General features: G+C 45.4%; 1 protein-coding gene across 1 annotated transcript in view; it reads right to left on the reverse strand.

Moving 5' to 3' along the window:
- LOC140496264 (glucose-6-phosphate isomerase-like) overlaps positions 1-15175 on the reverse strand; it is a 31966-nt gene extending 16791 nt beyond the window's left edge. Inside the window, exons 1-4 of the mRNA XM_072595803.1 lie at positions 14927-15175; positions 5950-6040; positions 5177-5245; positions 425-544 (exon numbers count right to left, since the gene is read on the reverse strand). Of these exons, the coding sequence (XP_072451904.1) occupies positions 425-544; positions 5177-5245; positions 5950-6040; positions 14927-15051 (405 nt within the window). The 5' untranslated portion in view covers positions 15052-15175. The remainder of the gene's footprint in view (positions 1-424; positions 545-5176; positions 5246-5949; positions 6041-14926) is intronic.
- Between the last annotated feature and the right edge of the window lie 10803 nt (positions 15176-25978).

Consider the following 25978-nt stretch of genomic DNA (forward strand, 5'->3'; position numbering starts at 1 on the left):
CCCACACCCCCCACCTCCCCCCCCAAAATCGGCCATGCTACAGAAATCACAGACGTTGTTGGCAATGCCCATGGAGACACTTAGAGCCAAAGGGGATGGGGGGAACCACGGGCACAATGTGGCAAAAGCCATCGCTCGGCAACACGCCATCGCCCAGGGGCCCACTGCCCAACATGCCATCACCTGGCAACACACCCTCGCCCACAACCCACCACCTGGCAACACACCATTGCCTGGCACCACTCAGGGGCACAGCTAAGAATTGTCACCGAAGTGTCAGAGATTTGGACAATGTCTCTGAAGCTTGCTTGAACCAGCCCATAAGCCCAACAGCAACAACCAGGCACAGACGTCTCCTGGGAAGAAGGATTTCCAGTCCATTGCCACATGTGGGGGTGACTCCTGTCGTGGGGGCGACAGTTACCTGGCAGAACTTCTTCATCTTCTCCAACACAGCATTGACCTCTGGCATCACATCCTTGCCGTCCACCTGGATGGGGATATTGGAACGGTTCCTCAGTGCAATGTGAAGGACAGCACGGTTCTGGAGAAGAAATACCAGCTGTGTTATTCACAAGGTCCACATCACACCCCATGCCCATGGTTAACAGATCACCCCCGGTCGCAGTTACAGCTGAGTGTCAGATTTGTAACAATGTGATCCGTGTGGCCTGGGCCAGGGTGATCATTAACCAAGAAATACGTTGTGGAAAAGCAACACTGGGGTTTTAAAACTGAACTGCTTTGACAGTCTCACAATAAAACAGGGAGCATATAACCATCATCAGTTATGTTCCCAAACTCCTGCAATGATTGGCTACAACAGTACGGGAGGGTGCACATTGCTGAGGTGTATATACTAAAGGTTAAACGTTAAACACCTTTCTGCCTTTGTCTATGTAAGAAACAGGAACTGCAAAACACCATTTGGCCCTTCCAGCCCGATCCCCCTTTCAACAAAACCAGGTTCTATCTGAATGCAGCTATCTCCTACACTCCCCACATCATCCAGACTCTGTCAGTCTCAAACAATTCCTGAAGACAGGATCCACAGCTCAGTGAAGTAGGGAACTGTGAAGATTCACACCCAAATGGAGAACTCCAAGCGGTCTCTCTCTCTCTCTTCAAAAGCCTAATGACTTGGTCATCACACCTCAGCTTGTACAGACCAGCTCCTGGCTGGGTGTTTCTCATTAGTCCGAGTTTCCAAGTTGTCTTGGTTTATCAATTTCTCATTCCTCCACATTGACTCTGGCTAAAATGCTGAACACTGGGCTGCTTTAACTGTGAAACATTTAAAAATACTCCAAAATGTACCCAATTCCTGTCTCAGTTCCAACTTCATCTCACACCAGTATAACTGCATCGTGTAGAATGTTTTCTTGATGCGAAATAAAATATCTCCCCACGTTAAAACCATTCAGAATCAAACGTTACAATTTCTGATCTCATCGTAAGGTGTAGCAGCAGAAATAGGCCATTCAGCCCATCAAGTCCACTCCTCCATTCAAAGTGATCATGGCATTTCTGATAATCCTCAACTCCACTTTCCCACCTTGTCCCCCATAGCCTTCGATTCCCTTCCTGATTAAAAACCTCTCTATCTCAGCCTTGAATATACTCAATGAGCCAGCCTCGACAACCCTCTATGGGAAAGAATTCCACAGATTCAATTCCATCAGGAGAAGAAATTTTTCCTCATCTCGGTCTTAAATCTATGATGCCTTATTGAGGTGATGCCCTCTGGTCCTGACCTCTCCTACAAGGTGGGGGGGGGGGGGGGGTCAATCCTTCCACATTGTTGAGTTACTTGACAGGGTCAATCTTGTTTCAATAAGGTCACATTGCATTCCTCTGTAAGCTGACAAGTGCACTTATAAGACAGTCTGCACCCAGGATCAGTCCACATATCGTTCCTCAGGTTAGGAGCAAAACTGGTCACAGTATTCCCTTTTAGCAAAACGGCCCTATTTTTATACGTTCACTATGAAATAAAAGCCAACATTCCACTTGCTTTCCTTCATGATCTGCTGAACTTGGATGCAGTCTCCCAAATCCCTCTGTGCTGTAGCTTTCTGCAGTCATTGTCCATTTAAATAATATTCAGCTTTTCTAACCCTCCTTCCAAAGCATATGACCGCACATTTACTCCCTCCACCCACACATTATGTCCCATCTCTCAAGATCTTACCCACTCACTGTCTACATCCCTCTCAGAATGTCATCCTCACCAGCCAACTTCCTATCAATTTTCATTTGGAACGCAACTTTGTTTTCAGGGGTTTATAATGAAAATGTGTGCGTGTGGGTGTGTGGACAGCAAGTAGATTTCAATATAGACAGGAGAAAGGTTACACAATTTGGGACAGGAGCAAGGAAGTCACATGGTCCTGGGGAAAGAACCGTTGTAAAAGCAGAAAGGGAGACAACAGGAGATGTCATCATGATCCAAAGCGATTCTTGGCCAGTGGGACATTTCTAAAATATCATCCATGTGATGACATCAGAAATCCAGCAGCTGGTTAACACACAGGAAGATCCCACTAACAGCAATCGGGATAAGTACTGACAGAAATGATCAGGGAGACTCTTATTCAATATAGTGTCATGTGATCTGTTACAGCAACCCGAAGGGCAGACAGAGCCTTGGTTTATGACAGTGCTGCAGACAATGTTGGGCTCCCTCAGTATTGCACTGGAGAATCAGCCTGGATTATAGAGTCAAAGAGATGTACAGTATGGAAACACACCCTTCAGTCCAACTTATCCATGCCAACTAGGCATCCCAACCTAATCTAGTCCCACCTGCCAGCACCCGGCCTATATCCCTCCAACCCCTTCCTATTCATATATCCATCCAAATGCCTTTTAAATGTTGCAATTGTACCAGCCTCCACCATATCCTCTGGCAGCTCATTCCATACATGCATCACCCTCTGTGTGAAAAGGTTGCCCCTTAGGTCTCTTTTATATCTTTCCCCTCTTACCCTAAACCTATGCCCTCCAGTTCTGCACTCCCCCACCCCAGGGAAAAGATCTATCTATATACCCTACCTATGCCCCTCATGATTTTATAAACCTCTATAAAGGTCACCCCTAAACCTCTGACCCTCCAGGGAAAACAGCCCCAGCCTATTCAGCCTCTCCCTATAGCTCAACTCCTCCAACCCTGGCAATATCCTTGTAAATCTTTTCTGAACCCTTTCAAGTTTCACAACATCCTTCTGATAGGAAGGAGACGAGAATTGCACGCAATATTCCAAAAGTGGCCTAACCAATGACCTGTACAGCCACAACAGGACCTCCCAACTCCTGTACTCAATACTCTGACCAATAAAGGAAAGCATACCAAACGCCTTCTTCACTATCCTATCTACCTGCGACTCCACTTTCAAAGAGATTTATAAACCTGCACTCCAAAATCTCTTTGTTCAGCAACACTCCCTAGAACCTTACCATTAAGTGTATAAGTCCTGCTAAGATTTGCTTTCCCAGAATGCAGCACCTTGCATTTACCTAAATTAAACTCCATCTACCATTTCTCAGCCCATTGGCCCATCTGGTCCAGATCCGATTGTAATCTGAGGTAACCTTCTTCATTGTCCACTACATCTCCAATTTTGGTGTCATCTGCAAACTTACTAACTGTACCTCTTATGCTCATATCCAAATCATTTATGTAAATGACAAAAAGCAGTGGACCCAGCACCGATCCTTGCGGTACTCCACTGGTCACAGGCCTCCAGTCTGAAAAACAACCCTCCACCACCACCCTCTGTCTTCTACCTTCGAGCCAGTTCTGTATCCAAATGGCTAGTTTTCTCTGTATTCCATGAGATCTAACCTTGCTAACCGGTCTCCCTTGTCGAATGTCTTACTGAAGTCCATATAGATCTCATCTACCGCTCTTCCCTTAATCCTCTTTGTTACTTCTTCAAAAAACTCAATCAAGTTTGTGAGACATGATTTCCCACACACAAAGCCATGTTGATTATCCCTAATCAGTCCTTGCCTTTCCAAATACATGTACATCCTGTCCCTCAGGATTCCCTCCAACAACCTGCCCACCACCGAGGTCAGGCTCACCGGTCTATAGTTCCCTGGCTTGTCTTTACCACCTTTCTTTAGTACTGACACGTTAGCCAACCTCTAGTCTTCCGGCACCTGACTGCACCCTGAAATCCTGAGACCAAGACTTGAACCACAAACATCACCACCACAGATGGCAGACCCTGACCTAGATTTCTAACACAGTTTGTGAGCTTTGTGTAACTGCCAAAAGCCCAGGTTTTCCATCTTGTACAGCCACACCCACACATGCCACACCCACACGTTCCACTGAGCCCTCAGCTAGCTGAGAGCAGCAGGATCTTGTGGAAGGGGAAGCAGTTTCCTGTGACACTCAGACAGGGCCCTGCATTGTTGTAGCAGCCTGATGGAGGGGACTCTGCCGTGAAGCTCAAACTGCAGCACCACGAGTATCCCCCCCCCCGCCGTATTGCCCTCGGGACTTGTTGAGTACTTGGGAAGCAGAATGAAGCAGGGAAGAGACTGGTCGGGGAAGTGAGACGGAGGGAGACGGTTCTGAACAAGGGTCACTGGACCTGAAAGGTTAACTCTGATTTCTCTCCACAGATGTGGCCAGACGTGCTGAGCTTCTCCAGCCATTTCTGTTTTTATTTCAGATCTTCAGTTTTTGCCTTTAAGTTTTTATGAGAATGCGGGATATTGACAGAAGGTTTTCTGGGGTGGTTGCAATCTGATAGATCAAATGAGACATTTGTGTTACTAAAATAAGCTTCGAAATGAAGATTAGAGACGATACAGTCTGTAGTACCTTCCAAACCCAGGCCCACTTCCATCTAGAAGGACAAGGGCAGCAGATACATGGGAACACCAGCCCCTGCAAGTTCCCCTCCAAGCCGCTCAACATCCCAACTTGGAAATATATCGCTGTTTCTTCAGTGTCACTGGGTCAAACTCGTGGAATTCTCTCCCTAAGGGCATTGTGGGTCTACCAACAGCAGGAGGTTCAAGGCGACAGCTCACCCCCACCTTCTCAAGGGGCAACTAGGGATGCTGGCCCAGGCAGTGAGAGCTGCACTACTCTACTGAGATGGAATACATTTTGCATATATATATATAGAAACCTTTCTATTCGGGGTCATCCACTTACCTCTGTGAAGTTAATCTTCTCCCCGGTGAACATGCGCTCCCTTGCTTTCTCAATACCCCGGGATTTTGCCTGAGGGTGTGGGGAAAGAGAAACAGATCAATGCAAAACAAACTCCAGTGGATTTGTCACCATTCACAGCTCAGGGCGTGAGACAGACAACCCCTCTCCAAAACATGGCAAATTTGTTAGTATCAGTGAATAGGATCAATCTGCACCAAGTGTTATAAAGGCCAGCAAGGTGGCCAATCTATCTGTTACAACATCCTCGAATAGAAGGGAGAGCAATGACCAGTTTTTATAATGTTTGCTTATTGTAAGATTATGGGGCAGCAGGGTGATGACCCAGAACGGGATTGATGGGGAGTAAGGAGCTACAATAACCACAATGCCCCAGTTCAAGCCCTTTGTAGCGAGTACTGTGCACTGGTCCAATTACTTCAGGGACACGGGTTTCTCTTGGGTGAGGAGGCGGGGTGGGTGTTGGTTGTTGGGAGAATAAAATTACACTGCCACTGGAGAAAGATCACCATCGAGTGGCGAGTGAGAGACCGGGCTGAGTGCAAGCACATCTTGTTTGCAATCGAATAGTTCACATGGTCCAAGAGGTCAGTCTGACAAAACATTCCCTCTGTCGAATTAAAGAAAACCAGCGAGACAAAATGAAGACTGAAAGCAAAAAGTGTCCCAGAACATGTTGAGGATGTAAAGGGTGCTGTGCTAATGCAGGATGTGACAAAAGCCAGGAGCCTATTCAGTGGTAAGGTGACACTCACCAGGTCAGTCAGCATTTTCAATACTTCCTCAGTGATCAGATTCTTTGAATAATCCAGCAAGATGTCGCCATCATCCGTCTTGAGGGTTAAACTGTGGACGGAGTAGGAATGGACAGTTAGACCTCCCCCCGCATGGAGCGACTGGGCAGAGAATGAACCCCCTCCTGTCTCTCTGGCCCAAACCCACCTGGGTCAGCCCTTGTTGTTGGCACAGGATGGCATCTGTATTCACTACTCGATCTGATGTGGTATTCCAAATCCTAACCATTGGTTGCATTAAAAAAAAGGGTGTCTCCCAGCCCATCCTACACCACATTAAATTTCTTTTCCTCATCACCTTAAATCTAATTTGCTGAGTCAGACTCACCTGCCCCTAACTGCCATCCACAGTTCTGGGCACTGATCAGGAACAATATTCTGAGCTACAATGCCTGCCTGTGCCAATTCAAAGACCCAGTGCAGCCAACCCAGACTCAGCTGTTCCAGATGTGGGGCATTAAATCTCACACCCTCCAGTCAGCACTCCTCCAGATCACTGCTCCACAGCAGGAACTGCAGCAAGACCCCTCATCAGCGCAGGAACAGTAGCCAAGGGTCCTGGAGCAGGTTGTCAGCACAACTCTCGCGAGAGTTTCAGTAAACATGTGGCAATTTGAGACAGAGTTAAAACCATGATGCAAAATCCCAAGTAGATGCAAAATCCCAACAGCTCCCAAAATCGATGGGGCAGCATAGCTGGAGGCCATACATGGCTTCAGCTCTTTGAAACAGTATTTGCTGTTATCCCACTCCCACGTTAGCCATCTCTCTTCCTTCCAGCATTTATTCCATTCTCTTACGAATCTGTATTCACCAGCCTATCAGAAGGTCCATAAAAGTTACATACAAAGGTTCCCGCCCCCATTTCTTTTGCATCCCCTGCAAGTTCCTATCCGGAAACATATTACCGTTCCTTCACTGTCACTGGGTCAGAATCCTGGAATTCCGTCCCTAAGGGTCTACCTACAGCACATGGACTGCAGTGGTTCAAGGAGGAAGCTCACCCCCACCTTCTTAAGGGGCAACTAGGGCCGGGCAATAAATGCTGATCCAGCCAGTGACACCCACGCCCCTTTAAAGAAGTCACCTTAAACTTGCACCATTTCATTGTTAACCCTGGAGTCAGTACCTAGGCTGACCCACACATCACCGCTCCTCTACAGAGGAAGGTTAATTTTGTAACTAAGGCTGGAATACAAATGCAACTTTTCCCACATATCCAGAACAAATTGTTTTAAAAAGACAGTGATTGTTTAAACAGTTGTCAGTTTTTAATCTTGGGGGAAAGAGTTAGAATGTTGGGAGGTCACTCACTGAGAGTGGAGCCCTGGCTCAGTCTGCTTTGAACCATCAGCACAGGTATGGCATACACAAGTGTGCACAGACTTGGGACATGGAACATAATGTGGCAGGAAGAAGAGGAGCTAACTATTATTTAAATGGAGAAAGGCTGCAGAAAGCTGCAGAACAGAATAATTTGGAAGTCCTTGTGCATGAATCACAAAAAGCGAGCATCTAGATTCAGCGGGTAATACAGAAGGCAAATGCCTTCTATTTCAAAAGGAACAGAGTATAAAAATAGCAAAGTCTTGCTAAAGATAGACAGACAACAGCTGGAATACTGTGAGCAGTGCTGGGCCCCTAATGAAAGGCGAGATATACCGGCCTTGGAGACAGGCCAGACAGGATTCACCCGGCTGATCCGGAGTGTAGATAGTCTGTTTGAGGAGGACAGATTGAATGGTTTGAGCCTGTACTCATCCTGAAACATATAAAGGTTTCTAGGGGACTTATGGACTCTCCTTGTCTACCCTATCCCCCTGAGGGAGAGTCTATGATCAGGTGGAATAACCTCACAATCATGAGGTCACCCATTTGAGACAAAGGAGGAACAATTTCTTTTGAGGCTTGTAGATCTGTGGAATTCTTTCTGGAGGGCTATCATTAAGTATATTCAAGACTAAGACAGACAGATTCTTAAATCAGGAGAGAAATTGAGGATTACAGGAAAAAAGGCAGGAAAGAAAGAGTTGTGGATCAGCAGAACAACTATGATCGCATTGAATAATGAAGCAGGCTCGATGGGCTGAATGGCCTTTTCCTGTTCCGAGTGCTTATGGCCGGCTTGGTGTTTGCCTCATTGATCAAAAAGCCCTGTGCAACCTGGTGTCTGTGACAGTGCCCATCACTCTGGCCTGTGTGCTGCACACTGGTGGGCATCTCTTAGCTGGCAGCATGCCACTATTTCTAAATAGAACAGCAGGGCACTGTCTCGGTTCTTGGCAGCAAGCTTGTAACAGATGGGAATATCCTTCTGATGGCAGGAACCAGGTCCCAGTTCACATGAACTTTCATCCCAACACCCTTGGCTGGAGCCTCTCTGCAGCTTCTCGCTCTGCACGCATCGGGCATTTCCAGAGCCAGGGCCAGCTTCCTTCCACGGTCTGGGGCCTATAGTTGGCAATACTCCCTGAGCCCAAATCCAGGCTGACAGTCCAGTACACACCTGAGGGATCACTGCACTGTCAAAGATCCTAGACTCTTACAGCACTAAACAGGCACTTCATCCCATCAACTCTGTACAGCCAAAAACACTCCTAGCTACACCAGCCCCACTTTCCAAGACTAGGCCCATAGCTTTGAATGTTATGACACTTCAAGCACCTATCAAAGTACTCTGTAAACATCAAAAGGTTTTCCCACCTCAGCTCCCCACCACCCTCTGAGTGAAAACCCCTCTCCTCAAATCCTCTCTGAAGCTTCTGCTCTTCACTTTAACAGGATGCCCTCTTGTTATTGACTGTCCTTGGAATGAGATGGTGAACTACGGCTTCTTTCCAGTCTCTCAGGTGGATGTAAAAGATGTCATGGTGGCATTCCAAAGAGTCAGGGAAGCCTCCTTGGTGTCCAGGCCAATGTTAAACCTCTCGTATTACACACAAAAGGATTATCCAGTCATCATAGAGAGTTGGTAGGAATTTATGGTGCACAAATTGGCTGCCACTTTCCTTAAGATTATAACAGCTGTCTATTTCAAAGCACTTAACAGTCAATTAAATCAATTTGCAAAGATCCACCTTCCCACTTTCTGGAATATTCTAATTATACTGCCAATATTACACATGACACACACAGAGACTGAGCCTTTAGTTTCTCACTCACTCATTACCAACCTTCCAGCTCCCCAGACCACATCCTCATGTTGAAAGACTGAAAATTTCATAAACAGAGACAACAGCTCAGTGACTGATTTATACAGTTATAGAGGTGTACAGCACAGAAACAGACCCTTCGGTTCAACACATCCATGCCGACCAGATATCCTAAATTAATCTCGTCCCATTTGCCAGCATTTGGCTCATATCCCTCTAAACCCTTCCTGTTCACATACCCATCCAGGTGCCTTTTAAATGTAATTGTACCAGCCTCCACCACTTCCTCTGGCAGCTCATTCCATACCTGTACCACCCCCTGTGTGAAAAAGTTACCCCTTAGGTCGCTTTTATATCTTTCCCCTCTCACCCTAAACCTCTAGTTCTGGAGAAAAAGACCTTCTATAAAGGTCATCCCTCAGCCTCTGACACTCCAGGGAAAACAGCCCCAAGCTATTCAGCCTCTCCCTATAGCTCAAACCCTCCAACCCCAGCAACATCCTTGTAAATCTTTTTTGAAGAGTAAGACAGACAACATTTTTAAAATCAAACCTTGCTTCTATTAAACATTTGGGGCTATATCAGCCTGTTCAGGAATTTAGGAGTGAGTGAAGCTAACCAAAGAATGAAAACTATTCCGAGTATGTGGCCCACCCCTGGACACCCTTGAGAAGGTTGTGGTGAGTTGCCTTGTGGAGTTGCTACTGTCCACACGATCGAAGTATTCTCAGCACGTTAGAGATCTATTTTACCAGGTCAGACAATGGTCAATCAGGTTACAGTGAGACTGAGTCACACTCAGAGCTAACTTGGTATAGACAGCAGATTTCCTGTCTTAAATGATGTTATGAATCAGTTGACGTTTTACTGATAATTTTGTGATCAGTTTGATCAATGTCATACTTTTAAAAGTGAATTAAAATTCTCAAAAAGATTCAAATCCACATTCCGTGTTACCAGTTCAGTAATATGATCACAAACCACCATAGCAGGGAAATTTCAAACAGCTGCTCACACAGAGGATTGCCAGTGAGATCACATACCTGATTTGAACACACCTCAACAAGGAAATACACAAAACAGGATACACCTACTACAAATTTTACAGAAGTGAATGAGCAATTGAGCAATCTATGTTAAAACAGTCACTAATTCCCCTTGTCAGTAAATTTAGGAGTCTAAACTTATCCCAGTTGTTTCAATAGTTACAATAACTGAGTTTAGACACGATAAATTCTCTCCCCTGACCTCCACAGCACTAAAACACGTGTTTCAGGACTTAACCCCCACACACTAAGCTCTGAGTGAGGGGGGGTGAGGGGGAGCGCGCTAAATGAGTGGGAGTAGAGAACAGTGTTTTCCCATTTTATCCCAGACTCTCAGGAGGCAACTTAATGCCAAATGCAGACTCAGCTGGTCAGGTCCCGTTGCCAAGGTGCATTAGGGATTCAGAATTCCCCCACTGTCAACATCTTTGGGGTTAACATTGACCAGAAACTCACCACATAAACACAATGGCTCACAAGAGCAGGTTAGAGGCTAGAAATAATGTGGTGAAAAACTTACCTCCTGACCTTCCAAAGTCTATCCACCACCTGCAAGACACAAGTCAGGAGTGTGATGGAATACTCCCCACTTGTCTGGACAGGTTCAGCTCCAATAACACAAGAAGCTCGACACCATCCAGAACAAAGCAGCCCCCTCTTGACTGACACCACACCCACAAGCATCCACACCCTCCACCACCAACTCTCAATAGCAGCAGTGTATACCGTCCACAAGAAACTGCAGAAATTCACCAAAGACCCTGAGACAGAACCTTCTAAACCCAAGGCCATGTCTAACTATTTGGGAACATCACCTGCATGTTCCCCTCGGAGCCACTCACAACCCTGACTTGGAAATATGCTGCTGTTCCTTCAGTCGTTGGGTCAAAATCCTAGAATTCTCTCCCGATCGTCACTGTGGGTCAACCCACAGCAAGTGGACTGCAGCGACTCAAGAAGGCAGCTCACCCCCACCTTCTTAAGGGACAAAGAGGGATGGGTTATCAATGCTGGCCAGCCTGCAATGCCCAAGTCCCACAAATACATATTTTAAAAATTACAGATCAGGGTCAGAATCAGAGATGTGAACACGGAAACAGATCCTTAGGTCCAACTTGTCCATGCCAACCAGATACCCTAAATTAATCTAGTCCCATATGCTAACCCTTGGCCCATATCCCTTTATAACGCACATTTCATTAACTTGAATTCACTGTAACATGATTGATGAATTGGAGATGCAAACTTTTAAAACGTGTGTGGGCATTACCAACACTAAACATTGTTTCTCAAGCGCAAATTTTCTATAACGCAGGGTTACACAAGAACCCTGTTAAAGAAGAGCTGACTGTAATCAGAGGGATGGTGGTGAGATTCTGACAGTTATTTGTAGATCTCCAGTTTTCAGACAAGTCACATCGCATCAGGTCCCAGTTACCCAATCACAACATTTCCTCCTATGACATTGAGCAGAGGAATCCAGAGAACAGGAGACAAACCAGATGAAAAAAATAGATTTCATCCAGGTCACCTTCAACTTGCTTGTACTAAATGGTTTTTGAAAATCCTCTCTCATAGGAATGAGGGCATCGCTGACTGGGCCAGCGTGTATTATCCATTCCTAGCCACCCTTGATCTACCTTCTTGACCCGCTGCAGTCCATGTGCTGTGGGTAGACCCACAATGCCCTTAGGGAGGGAATTCCAGGATTTTGACCCAGTGACACTGAAAGAACAGCGATATATTTCCAAGTCAGTATAGTGAGTGGCTTGGAAGGGAACTTGCTCAGTGATTGTGTCCTTTTGGTGGGATCAGACGAAGAGGAGCTGGTGACTAACCATTGAACAATCCTGACCAAGAGAGCAAGGCAGGTGAAGGAAATCTGTAGCAGAGGAGAGATTGGGTTTATTAACTCATTCCAGGGATAGTTTTTTTTTGAGGAGACGTTGAGCTGGGGGTTGGACCTTTGCCCATTCGCGTTTAGAAGAATAAGGGGAATCCAAGGTGCTGAGGGGTTCAACTGGATGGATACTTCCCCATACAGGAGAGAGACTAAAACTAGGAGACATTGTTCCAGAATAACAGGTCTCACTTTTAATACAAGTGAGAAGAATGGTCTCTCAGGGGGTGTGTTTACAAAATTCTCTTGCCTGGACAGCAGTATAGATTGGGCAAAGGTGAGGACTGCAGATGCTGGAAATCAGGGTCCAGCTCAGAGTGGTGCTGGATAAGCACAACAGGTCAGGCAGCATCCAAGGAGCAGGAAAATTGACGTTTCGGGCAAAAGACCTTCATAAGGAATGTATAGATTGGATCATTGAATTTAATCAAAGCGGAGTAGTTGAGGAAAATAAAATTGCTGGAGATCACAGAGCATCAGGCAGCATCCATGGAGAGACAGCAAGCTAACATTTCAAGTCTAGATGACTCTTCATCAGAGCTGGTGACAGTAGAGGGTCATAATGGAATAGAACATAGAACAGAACAGCACAGAACAGACCCTTCCGCCTTCGATATTACACTGATCCGTGAACTAATCTAAGCCCATCACCCGACACTAACCCATCATCGTCCATGTGCTTATCTAAGGATTGTTTAAATCTCCCTAATGTGGCTGAGTTGACTACATTGGCAGGTAGGGCATTCCATGCCCTTACCACTCTCTGAGTAAAGAACCTGCCTCTGACATCTGTCTTAAATCTATGCCCCCTCATACAAACGGACATCATTATCCAAGGAAAAAGACTTTCACTATCCACCCTATCTAATCCTCTGATCATCTTGTATGTCTCTATCAAATCCCCTCTTAGCCTTCTTCTCTCCAATGAGTCTCTCAGCCTTTCCTCATACAACCTTCCCTCCAGACCAGGCAACATCCTGGTAAATCTCCTCTGCACCTTTTCCAATGCTTCCACATCCTTCCTGTAATGGGGCGACCAGAACTGTACACAGTATTCCAGGTGCTGCCACACCAGCGTTTTGTATAGTTGCAGCATGACATCATGGCTCTGGAAATCAATCCCTCTACCAGTGAAACCTAACACACTGTATGCCTTCTTAACAACACAATCATCCTGGCAACTTTCAGGGATCTGTGTACATGGACACCAAGATCCCTCTGCACATCCACATTACCAAGAATCTTTCCACTGAACCAGTACTCTGCCTTCCTGTTATTCTTCCTAAAGTGCATCACCTAATTTTAAATTGAATGAATCAAGTCGAACTGTTTAAGTGAAGTTAATGATTTATCAAGGCAGCATTACAGACAATTCTGGCTCAGTTCCTGTTGATGGGCTTATGCTAGAAGCATCAATTCTCCTGCTCCTCCGATGCTGCCTGACTTGCTGTGTATTTCCAGCACCACACTCTCTACTCTGGCTCAATTTAAACCCAATATTTATTTGGTTTATTTCCAGGATCAGCAGCAATTTGCTTTTTTAACCTGATACTTTGAGTATTGCTGTGATTTCTCAGAAATCAGTTCCATTTCAATGTGAACTGTTAATGTGCTGCCGACACACATTCTTTCTGGATCCCGTGAACTGCCTGGTTTTCCATAGCAGAGTCTATATTAGGCGAGACTAACCTCTCTACCAAGGACTGCAGCTGACAGTTCGACAGGGTCAGGCATCGTGGCATCATTCCATCCAGGAGTGAAACCAGAGTTTAGATCAGAATGGTGCTGGAAAAGCACAACAGGTCAGGCAGCATCCGAGGAGCAAGAAAATCGTCGTTTCAGGCAAAAAGCCCATCGTTCATTCCTGATGAAGGGCTTTTGCCAGAAAAGGCGAGTCTCCTGCTCCTCGGATGCTGCCTGACCTGCTGAGCTTTTCCAGCACCACACTGATCTAAACATCTGCAGTCCTCACTTTTGCCCAGAAGTGAAACCATGCAGCCTGCTTGCTGAGATCACGGCTCGTACAAACACCCCTAAAATTCCAGCCCATTCAGCTTCAGATGAATGAACTTTTGCCTGAATCACTGGAACCTCACCGAGTCAATGGGGTGTCACGAACTGGAGCCGTCTCCCCGTGTACACTGATTTAAAAACCTCCCAACTGGAGTTTAATTATTATTAGTTACAACATTAAGGTCGCAAATTGAGTAAGTCACAGAAATGCGTCTCTCCGGGAAAGTCATCCGGTGGGATTTTTGATTCACACATGTCTATGTTCATAGTGTTATAAATACCACGCGGATTAAATGACCTCATTAAGGTCCAGCTTTTCTTTTGATGGGGTTTGAAAGGTTTAGGGTTTAGAGGTTTGGTCACTCTGAGAAGATTCCTCCAGACACATCAGCCCCCACCAGATGAGCACAGGATTTTCTGCAGAATCTCACAATTACTGGGAGAAGGTCATTCTGACCGGGCCTGGCTTTACTGACCCATTGATTGTCCATCAGTTCCCTGGCCCTTCCCTGATCGATCACTTTCCCATTCTCATGGACTCCCATGACTTGTTGGAGAATGGGGGAGGGGGCCTGTGAACCCAACGCTGCCGCAGTTGCAGTTCCGCACTTGCTGAGCGAGTGACTAAGCAGAATGTGGACGGAGACCCAGCGTCTACCCCCAACTCCGTGCTGGGCGGCACGTACACACCGGGACAAGTCTCCACCACCCCCCGCCCCTCCAGTACATGCGCCATCCCTCAGCCAGGGGGGTGCGGGCAGGAGGCAGTAGCAGCCAGCCCTGTCGGTCCACCCGCTCACGATCTAATCGCCGACAGATGCACCCACCTGAAGCGGCTGAAGCGGTCGGGCTCTTCCTCAAACATCTTCCGCAGCTTGAGGCTGGCACAATTCCGCCGGTGCCAGTCCACCAGGGCTTTATAGTTACTATCGGCGGTGAGAGCATTGGCCATTGCGGCTAAAGGAAGTCCGGGGGTCTGTGCTTTAACGTGGGAGTAGTGGTAGAGACTCCGGCAGTGGTGCACCGGGAGCGGAGCTGGCACTGTCTCTGTCTCTGAGAGCCGGATACGGATGGAACGCTAAGACTGGGCGTTCGAAGGTGAAATTGTAACACTGATTCCACAGCAGCCAATCAGCAGCGGCCTAGGTGTATGTCCCGCCCACTTGCACCCTGACGGGCAGGCGGCCCAGCTAATGGTATTCGGGAGTGTCTGTGACGTCACAATACCATGTCGGCGTTGCCCGTTTGAGCCGCGTTTGGTTCCAAACCAGAGACAGTGGCTGTTCATCTTGGGGAGGCTGCAGGCTGGCTGGCCCATCGGCCCCTCTTGGGGTCTCTGTGGTACTGCCCTCCCGGTGCAGAGAGCGTGCTCGGGGCGGCTCTCTCCAGCCATTGGCCCAGACTGCAAAGGGAAGAGGAGCCCACATGTCTGAAGGTCATAAAGTGAAACTCAATATGAAGCACAAAATGGTGTTTCTGCTTGAAGATGTAGAATTAAACAGATAAAACGTATCCTATAATAAATGAAAATAAAATATTCTGGATGATGAAGGTTTGAAATAAACAAAGTTTTCAAGAAAATCAGCAGATGCTGCACCATCTGAGGAGAAGTAAACGTTTCGATTCAGATAGGTGTCTGTTCCGGAAGATATAGAAACGCACATTTACATGAAACTAAAGGTATGCTAGTGGGAGACCTTAATTATCCAAAAATACACAGGGTAAAATGGAGGCCCCTCGTGTGGGACAGTGGTAGTGTCTTTATCCCCAGACTGAGAGGACAGGCTTCAATTCCCACCTGCACTAAAGGTGTGTGATAACATCTCTGAAAAGGTTAATTAGAAAGAAGGGCTTATGCCCGAAACGTCGATTTTCCTGTTCCTTGGATGCTGCCTGACCTGCTGCACATTTTCAGCTTTGATCTTCAGCATCCTGGAGTCCTCACTTTCTCCAGGTTAATTAGAAAAACGGGTTAAATAAAAACAACAGTGAAATGCGGGGAGGGAGATGCCGGATAAGGTGACCTAGGGGTGCGGGTATACAGTTCAATGGAAGTGGAGTCGCAGGCAGGCAGGATGGTGAAAAAGGCATTTAGTACGCTTGCCTTCATTGGTCTTTGAGTGTAGGAGTTGGGTGTCATTTTGCGGCTGTACAGGATCTTGGTGAGGCCACTTTTAAAACCCCATATATTTCTGGTCGCTGTTCTAGAGAAAAGACGTTGTTAAACTTGAGAGGGTTGGAGTGTTTGAGCTATATGGATAGGCTGGGGCTGTTTTCCGTGGAATTTTGGGAGGGTGACCTTAGAAAATCATGAGGGACATGAATAGGGTGAATAAACAGGTATTTTCCCTCAGGGTAGGGGAGTCCAAAGCTAGAGGGAACAGGTTTATGGTGAGAGGGGAAAGATTTAAAAGGGACCTAAGGGGCAATGTTTTCATGCAGAGGGTGGTGCATGTATGGAATGAGAAAGTGGTGGAGATGGGTACAATTATAATTACAAACACTTATTGGCATGTGGATAAGGTGAATAATAGGTGTCTTTTCCTTAGGGTGGAGAATTTCAAGACTGGGGGCATGTTTTAAGGTGATAGGAGAAATCTTTAAAAAAGACGTGGGGGCAGTCTTTTATACACTGTGGTTCGTGTGTGGGATGAACTTTTCCAGGAAGTTGTGAACTCAGGTATAGTTACAATCTTTAAAAGACATTTAGCTAAATACATGAATAAAAAGTGTTTGGTGGGATATGTGCCAAATATTGCGTGCAATTCTGATCTTCCTATTGGAAGCATGTTGTGAAACTTGAAAGGGTTCAAAAAGAATTTACAAGGATGTTTCCAGGGTTAGAGGATTTGAGCTATAGGGAGAGGTTAAATAGGCTTGGGCTGTTTTCCCTGGAGCATCAGAGGCTGAGGGGTGACCTTATAGAGGTTTAAAAAAATCATGAGGGGCATGGATAGGATAAATAGACAAGGTCTTTTCCCTGGGGTGGGGGAGTCCAGCACTAGAGGGCATAGGTTTAGGGTGAGAGGGGAAAGATATAAAAGAGACATATGAGGCAACTTTTTCACGCAGAGGATGGTACGTGTATGGAATGAGCTGCCAGAGGAAATGGTGGAGGCTGGTACAATTACAACATTTAAAAGGCATTTGGATGGGTATATGAATAGGAAGGATTTGGAGGAATATGGGCCGGGTGCTGGCATGTGGGACTAGATTAGGTTGGGATATCTGGTCGGCATGGATGAGTTAGACCGAAGGGTCTGTTTCTGTGCCGTACATTTCTAAGACTCTAAGTGCAGGCGGGTGAGACTAGGTTAGTTGTAGGCTAGGCATAGATTGGTTGGACAGAGGGATCTGTTTCCATGCTGTATGAGTCTATGACTCTCCAACATGTAAAAAGATAGGTACGTGAATAGGATGATTTTAGAGGGATATGGGCTGGCTAATGGAACTAGGTCAGATGGGGATGTCTGGTTGGTGCGGACAAGTGTATGATTCTACAGTTTCTGGTGTGTTCAGGAGCATTTTCATCATCAGTAAGATTCCAACCCAGTGAAGAAGCTGGAAGGATACGTTTGCTGGACTTGCTTCTGGGAAAGGAGGTGGGTCTATTTAATCATGTGTCCTGAGGGATATTAAGGGAACAGTGATCATAAGGTTTAGATTGGTTATGGAAAAGGTCAAGGAACTATCCAGAATAAACATAACTAATTGCAGGAGGACTAGTGTCAGAGTGAGAACAGATCTGGTCAAGGCTTATTAGATTCAAAGATCAGCATAAAATAATTTAAAGAGATAATTTGGACAGAGTCGGTCTATCTTCCCACAAGGTAGAAAGGTAAGGTAGAGAATGGACAATGAAAGAGATAGGGATTAAGATAAAGTAGAAAAGAGGTATGAAACTTGTCAGGTTAAGGCTGAATATAGACAGTTCCAAAACAAAACAGAAATTGCTGGAAAGGTTCAGCAGATCTGGCAGCAGCTTTCATGAGAAGTCAGAATGAATGATTAAGATGCAGTGACCCTTCCACAGAAACTTCAGGATGGATTGAAAAAGTGAAAGAGAGAATGAGAAGAGGCTGGCAGCCAGCATTGGAAGGAGTCCAAATATCCTTTATAGGCCAAGAAATAGTTAAAGGGTAGTGAAAGGAGGAGTGGAGTTGATATCGAACCAAAAAGAGGATCTACACATGAAGGCTGAGGTACAAAATGAGTCCTTTGTATGTCTTTATCAAGATAGAAGATGCTGCCAAAGTCATAGTGAAAGAGGAAATAGTTGTGACAATGGATGGGCTAAAATTGTTAAAGAGAAGTTAGAAGGTCAGGCTGGCCTTAACATTGATAAGGTGACTGTGAGGACTGCAGATGCTGGAGATCAGAGTCAAGGTTAGAGTGGTGCTGGAAAAGCACAGCAGGTCAGGCAGCATCCGAGGAGCAGGAAAATCGACATTTCAGGCAGGAGCCCTTCATCAGGAAACTAAAGAAGGGCTCCTGCCCGAAATTTTGATTTTCCTGCTCCTCGGATGCTGCCTGACCTGCTGGGCTTTTCCAGCACCACTCTAATCTTAACATTGATAAGCCAAACAGTCAAGATGACTTGCATCCAAGGATACATACTACACGGGCATTGACCATAATTTTCCAATAGTCTGACATTAATTTTCAAGTCCTCTCTGGCCAGAGGGGGGATACCTGAGGACTGGAGGACAGTTAATGTGGTACCATAGTTCAAGAAAGGTGGTAGGGATAAACTAGGAAACCACACACCAGTGAGTGTAACATCAATGGGAGGGAAACTATTGGATATCAATCTGAGGGACAGAATTAATATCCACTCGAAAAGGCAAAGGTTAATCACAGCCAGCCATCTTGGCTTTGTAAGGGGGAGATCATGTCTAACAAATTGGGGGGGTGTCCAGGTGTGTTGGTGAGGGTAGAGTAGTGGATGTAGTCTACATGAATTTCATTAAGGCTTTTGACAAGGTCTGGCACAGCAGCCTGCTTCAGAACATAGGAACCGATGGTTGTAAGTTGTAACCTCAACCTGAGATTCGAATCTTCTCAAAAATCAGTAAGAAACAATGGAATCCAGGGCCATTTGCGGGAAGCAGAGGATGATTGTGTCAAAGGATGTTTGTGTGACTGGAAACCTGTGTCCAGGGACACACCATAGGACTTGGTGCTGTGTCCCTTACTGTTTGTTTTGTACATTAATAATTTAGACATGAAGGGAGGAGCTAAGATCAGTTTGTTTGCAGATGACGGGGGAATTGGTGATGTAGTAAATAGCAAGGAGGACAGCCTTAGACTACAGGACAATGTCGACGGGCTGGTCAGATTGAAGGAACACAGTGGCAAATGGAATTCAATCCTGAAAACTGAGAGGTGATGCCTTTTGGGAGCACTGACAAAGCAAGGGAGCACATAATGAAAAGCAGAACCTTTGGAAATACAGGGGGACCTTGGTGTGTGTGAGCACAGATCTTTGAAGGCAGCAGGACAGGGTCGTTAGGAAGGCATATAGGATACTTGCCTTTATTCATCAAGGCATGGAGTACAAGTGCAGGGAGGTTATGATGGAGCTGCCTATAATGTTAGGTTACAGCTGGAGTCCTGTGTGCAGTTCTGGTCACACACTGTGAGGATTGCACTCGCAAGGGTGCAGAGGAGATTCACCAGGAAGTTCCCTAGGGCTGAAACAATTCAGATATGAAGAGAGATTCAATAGACTGGGAGTAGTTGCCTTAGAGCAGAAAAAGCTGAGGGAGATCTGATTGAGGTATACAAAGTTCTGAGGGGCATAAACACTGTAGATAGAGAGAAACTTGAATTTTTTCCCTTTAGATAGGTTAATAGCCAGGGGGTGAGGGGCAGGAGGTTGAGAGGGGATTTGAGGACAATGTTTCTCACCCAGAGGATTGTGGGCATCTGGAATTCACTGTCTTTCAGGTGGTAGAAGCAGGAACTACCATGACATTTAATAATGATTGAGATGAACATTTGAAACTCCACAGGATACAAGGCTACAGGCCTAGTGCTGGAAATTGGGGTTAGAATAGATGGATGACCAGTGCAGACATAATGGACCGAAGGGCCTCTCTCCATACTGTAAAAACTCTGTGACTCTCTATGATACAGGAGTGATTCCAGAGGACTGGAGAGTTACAGACATTTCAGTCTTGTTCAAGAAAGGGGATAAGGAGAAATTCAGCAATTACAGACCAGTCAAGTTAACCTCAGTTGTAACTTTTAGAAACTCTACTCTGGGACAAAATTAACAGCCACATGGGTGAATGTAGATTTAATTAAAGAAAATGATGTGTTTATTACAAGCAAATGGTGTTCAACAAACTTGATTGACTTTCTAATGAGGTAAGAGAGGGTCGACAAGATTAATACAATTGATGTGGTTTACGTAGACCCCAAAAGGCAGTTGATAAGTTTCAAGTAACCAACAGCAAAGTTGAAGCCCATGGAATAAATAGCAACATGGAGAGGAAACTGAGGTGATTGACAGAAAATAAAGTTTCTTGATGAACTGTTAATCTTCTGCAGTATAGTTTGGATAAATGTCAGGTTATTCACTTTGGAAGCAAAAACAAGGCAGCAGATTCCTACCTGACTGGACGTGAATTGGGAGAGGGGAGTGTGCCATGGGACCTGGGTGCCCTTGCGAATGCTGAAGGTAAGCATGTAGGTGCTGCAGTAGGTAAAAAAGGCAAATGGAATGTTGGCCTTCTTTGGGAGAGGTTTCGAGTACAGGAGCAGGGATGTGTTGTTGCAGTTGTACAGGGTCTTGGTGAGGCCACCCCTAGAATACTGTGTGCAGTTCTGGTCTCCTTTTCTGAGGAAGGATGCTCTAGCTCTCGGGGGAGTAGAGTGAAGCTTTCCCAGGCTGATTCCAGGGATGGTGGAACTGACGTATGAGGAGAGATTGACTAGGTTAGGATTGTTTTCACTGGAGTTCAGATGAGTGAGTGGGTGCCGGGGGGGGGTGTGGGGGGGGGGGGGGGGGGCGGTGGTGAATCTCATAGAGTTATAAAATGCTTAAGGACTAGACAGGGTAGCTGCAGGGAGATGTTCCCTATGTGGGTGCATCCAGACCCGGGGATCACATTCTGAGGATTCATGGTAGACTGTTTAGGATGGAGATGAGGAGACATTTCTTCACCCAAAGTGTGGTTTGTCTGTGGAATTCATTACCACAGGAAGTAGCTGATACCAAAACATTGAATGTATTCAAGAGATGCCTAGATATAGCACTTGGGGGTGAATGGGATCAAAGGTCATGGGGAGAAAACAGGATTAGGCTATTGAGTTGGACAATCAGCCATGACTGTGATGAATGGCGGGGAAGGCTTGAAGGGCTGAATGGCCTCTTCCTGCTCCTATCTTCTATGTTTCTATTAATGGAGGGAGGTTGATCTTAGTTAGGACCGCTGCTTTTACTAATCAACATGAATAACCCAGCCCTCGGTCTGCAGGGCATAATTTCAACATTTGTAGTTGCTGCAAAACTGGGAACTATTGGGAACTGAGGTTATTGATAGACTTCAAGAGGGCACACTGTCCTGACTTGGAAATATATCATCATTCCATCAATATCGCTGGGTCCAAATCCTGGAATTCCCTCCCTAAGAGCATTGTGGGTCTACCTACTGCACATGGACTGCAGCAGTTCAAGAAGGCAGCTCACCCCCACCTTCTCAAGGGGCAACTAGGGATGGCAATAAATGCTGGGCCCAGCCATAACCCACATCCTGTGAACTAATTTAAAGAAAAGCCTGCCTGGATAGTTGGCAGAGAAGTGTAAAGTGGTTTATTTTGGTTTAGGAGGAATATAGGAAGACAATATAAAATAAAGGGTACAATTCTAAAGAACAGAGGGACCTGGGGTTAGATAAATGCACATATCGTTGAAGCTGGCATGAGAGTGTCGTTAATAAGGAATATGGCATTTAGACTTTACAAATAGATTTGCTATACTCTTACCAGACCACAGGGCTGCTCTCTCACTAGAGAGAGTCAGAAATCACACAACATCAGGTTACAGTGCAGACCATAACCTGCTGTTGTGAGTTTTGACTTTGTCCACTCCAGTCCAACACGAGTATCTCCACCTCATTAAGAAGAGACAACTGGAGGTGGTTTAACCTGAGGGTCACTACACCTCAGGTGAGGGGAGAGATCGAGAAGGAGAGTCCTTCAAGGAAGTAAAAGCATAGAGAACAACCTATATGATCAACCTATAAACATCCCTTGTTCACCCTCACCTAGAATATAATATTGAGCATCAGATCTGAAGAAGGATATAATGTCTTTGGAGGGGATGCACAAAAGGCTCACAAAAAGAGTTCCAGGATTTACAGATTTCAGTCATGGAGATAGGTTGGAGAAACTGGTGCTGTACTTGGAGAAAGGAAGATTGAGAAGAGATTCGACTGAGGTGTTCATCATCATCAGGGAGCTAACGAGAAGAGATAGAGACGTACATTCACATTGGCTGAAAGGTGGAAAATCAGAGAATGGCAATTTCAGATCAAAGACAAAACACCCGATGGTGATATGAGGAAAAGCCTTTCAATGGAGCAAGTGATTAGGATGTAGAATGTACAGTTCCAGAGTGTGCTGAAGGCAGATTGAGCTGTGGCTTTCAAAAGGAAGTTGGAAAAAGAAAAAGACAAGTCCAAGGTGATGTGGAAGGACCGTGGAAAGACAGTGGGTGGGTTCAGAGAGGTCCTAGGACTGGCTGCTTTCCTCTCCCAGACAGACAGACACACATATGCATTCACACAGACACAGACACAATTTACAAACACACACACATGCACACAGCAGAGCTGTAACTGTTCAGTGGTTCTCTCAGAATCCCCTTAGAATATTTTAATGAAGAGTAGTGGAGATGGTTTTCCTGAGTTTTCACTAATATTTATTTCTCAACTAACATCCCTAATTAATACTCAGATTGTTTTTTTAAAATCTTGTTGAAGTTTGTTGGAGCTGTTTGTTGAACAGGTCATTCCCTGCAGTGACTATGATTTGAATGAAAGCACTGAATTATCTGTAAAGCGTGTTGGGACTTACTGACGTCTTGACTGGGAGAGAAATACTATCTTTTCGCTCGTGACAGATGAGACAAGTGAGTTTTGAGAAGGTCTGTAGCTCAGGTTGAGGTTCTGTTCAAGTTCATTAGCTGCTGTTTTAGTGTGTTGATGGGTTTGTGGGCTTGATGACCCTATACAGACAACAAGCAAAGCTAATGTCATTTACAAAATACCGTGCAAGAACAGTCACATAGATGGGTTAACTCCAGGAAAGGTAAGAGAGGTAGACAGCTAGTGCAGGAGTCTTCTGTGGCTATACCCATTTCAAACAGGTATGCTGTTTTGGAAAATGTAGGTGAAACATAGCATGAACAGTCAAGTTTCTGGTATTGAGACTGGCTCGAATGCAATGAGGAATACATCAGACTCCAAGAGATCAATTGTGTTAGGGGATTCTCAAGTTCAAGGTACAGACAGACGTTTCTGTGGCCAGCAGCAAAAAAGCAGAATGGTGTGTTGTTTCCCTGGTGTCAGGATCAAGGATGTCTCAGAGAGGGTGCAGAATGTTCTCAAATGGGAGAGGGGTCAGCAAGAGGTCATTGTCCACATTGGAACCAATGACATTGGAAGGGAAAAGGTTGAGATTCTGAAGGATAATTACAGAGAGTTAGGCAGAAATTTAAAATGGAGGTCCTCGAGAATAGTAATATCTGGATTACTCCCGGTGCTATAAGCTAGTGAGGGCAGGAATAGGAGGATAGAGCAGATGAATGCATGGCTGAGGAGCTGGTGTATGGGAGAAGGATTCACATTTTTGGATCATTGGAATCTCTTTTGGGGTAGAGGTGACTGTACAAGAACGATGGATTGTACCTAAATTGCAGGGGGACTAATATACTGGCAGGGAGATTTGCTCGAGCTGTTTGGGAGGATTTAAACTAGTAAGGTGGGGGTCGGGGGGTAGGGTGGGACCCAGGGAGATAGTGAGGAAAGAGATCAATCTGAGACAGGTACAGCTGAGAACAGAAGTGAGGCAAACAGTCAGGGCAGGCAGGGACAAGGTAGGACTAATAAATTAAACTGCTTTTATTTCAATGCAAGGGGCCTAACAGGGAAGGCAGATGAACTCAGGGCATGGTTAGGAACATGGGACTGGGATATCATAGCAATTACAGGACCATGGCTCAGGGATGGACAGGACTGGCAGCTTAATGTTCCAGGATACAAATGCTACAGGAAGGATAGAAAGGGAGGCAAGAGAGGAGGGGGGAGTGGTGTTTTTGATAAGGAATAGCATTACAGCTGCGCTGAGGGAGAATATTCCCGGAAATACATCCAGGGAAGTTATTTGGGTGGAACTGAGAAATAAGAAAGGGATGATCACCTTATTGGGATTGTATTATAGACCCCCTAATAGTTAGTAAGAAATTGAGAAACAAACCTTGTAAGGAGATCTCAGCTATCTGTAAGAATAATAGGGTGGTTATGGTAAGGGATTTTAACTTTCCAAACAGATTAGGACTGCCATAGTGTTAAGTGTTAGATGGAGAGGAATTTAAGTGTGTACAAGAAAACTTTCTGATTCTATATGTGGATGTACCTACTAGAGAAGGTGCAAAACTTTATAAAAGATCTTAAAGTAAGGGAACCCTTAGGAAGCAGCGATCATAATATGGTAGAGTTCAGTCTGGACTTTGAAAGAGAGAAGGCAAAATCGAATGTAATGGTGTTACAGTTAAATAAAGGTAATTATGAGGGCATGAGAGAGGAACTGACAAAAATAGACTGGAAGCAGAGGCTAGCGGGGAAGACAGTAGAGCAAAAATGGCAGGAGTTTGTGGGTAAAATTGAGGACACTGTACAGAGGTTCATCCCCAAGTAAAGAAAGATTATCCGGGGAGGGATTAAACAGCCATGGCTGACAAAGGAAGTCAGGAAATGTATTAAAGAAAAAGAGAGATCCTATAAAGTGGCCTAGAGTAGTGGGAAATCAGAAGATTGGGAAGGCTACAAAAACAAACAGAGGATAACAAAGAGAGTAATAAGAAAGGAGAGGATCAAATATGAAGGTAGGCTAGCCAGTAATATTAGAAATGATAGTAAAAGTTTCTTTCAATACATAAGAAACAAACGACAGGCAAAAGTAGACATTGGGCCACTTCAAACTGATGCTGGAAGCCTAGTGATGGGAGATAAGGAAATAGCAGGAGAACTTAATAAGTACTTTGCGTCAGTTTTCACAGTGGAAGGCATGAGTAATATCCCAACAATTAAAGGGAGTCAGGGGGCTGAGTTGAGTATGGTTGCCATTACAAAAGAGATAGTGCTAGAAAAGCTAAAAAGACTTAAAATTGATAAATCTCCTGGCCCCGATGGGATACACCCTAGAGTTCTGAGAGAGGTGGCTGAGGAAATAGCGGAGGCGTTGGTTGAGATCTTTCAAGAGTCACTGGAGTCAGGGAAAGTCCTGGATAATTGGAAGATTGCTGTTATAACCCCCTTGTTCAAGAAAGGATCAAGACAAAAGATGGAAAATTATAGGCCAATTAGCCTAACCTCAGTTGTTGGTAAAATTCTAGAATCCATCATTAAGGATGAGGTTTCTAAATTCTTAGAAGAGCAGAGTCTGATTAGAACAAGTCAACATGGATTTTGTAAGGGGAGGTCATGCCTGACAAACCTGTTGGAATTCTTTGAAGAGGTAACAAGTAGGTTAGACCAGGGAAACCCAGTAGATGTGGTCTATCTAGACTTCCAAAAGGCCTTTGATAAGGTGCCACACGGGAGGCTGCTGAGCAAGGTGAGGGCCCATGATGTTCAAGGTGAGCTACTGGG

This window comes from Chiloscyllium punctatum, chromosome 26, assembly GCF_047496795.1.
Source record: "Chiloscyllium punctatum isolate Juve2018m chromosome 26, sChiPun1.3, whole genome shotgun sequence".
In the NCBI taxonomy this organism is placed as follows: Eukaryota; Metazoa; Chordata; class Chondrichthyes; order Orectolobiformes; family Hemiscylliidae; genus Chiloscyllium; species Chiloscyllium punctatum.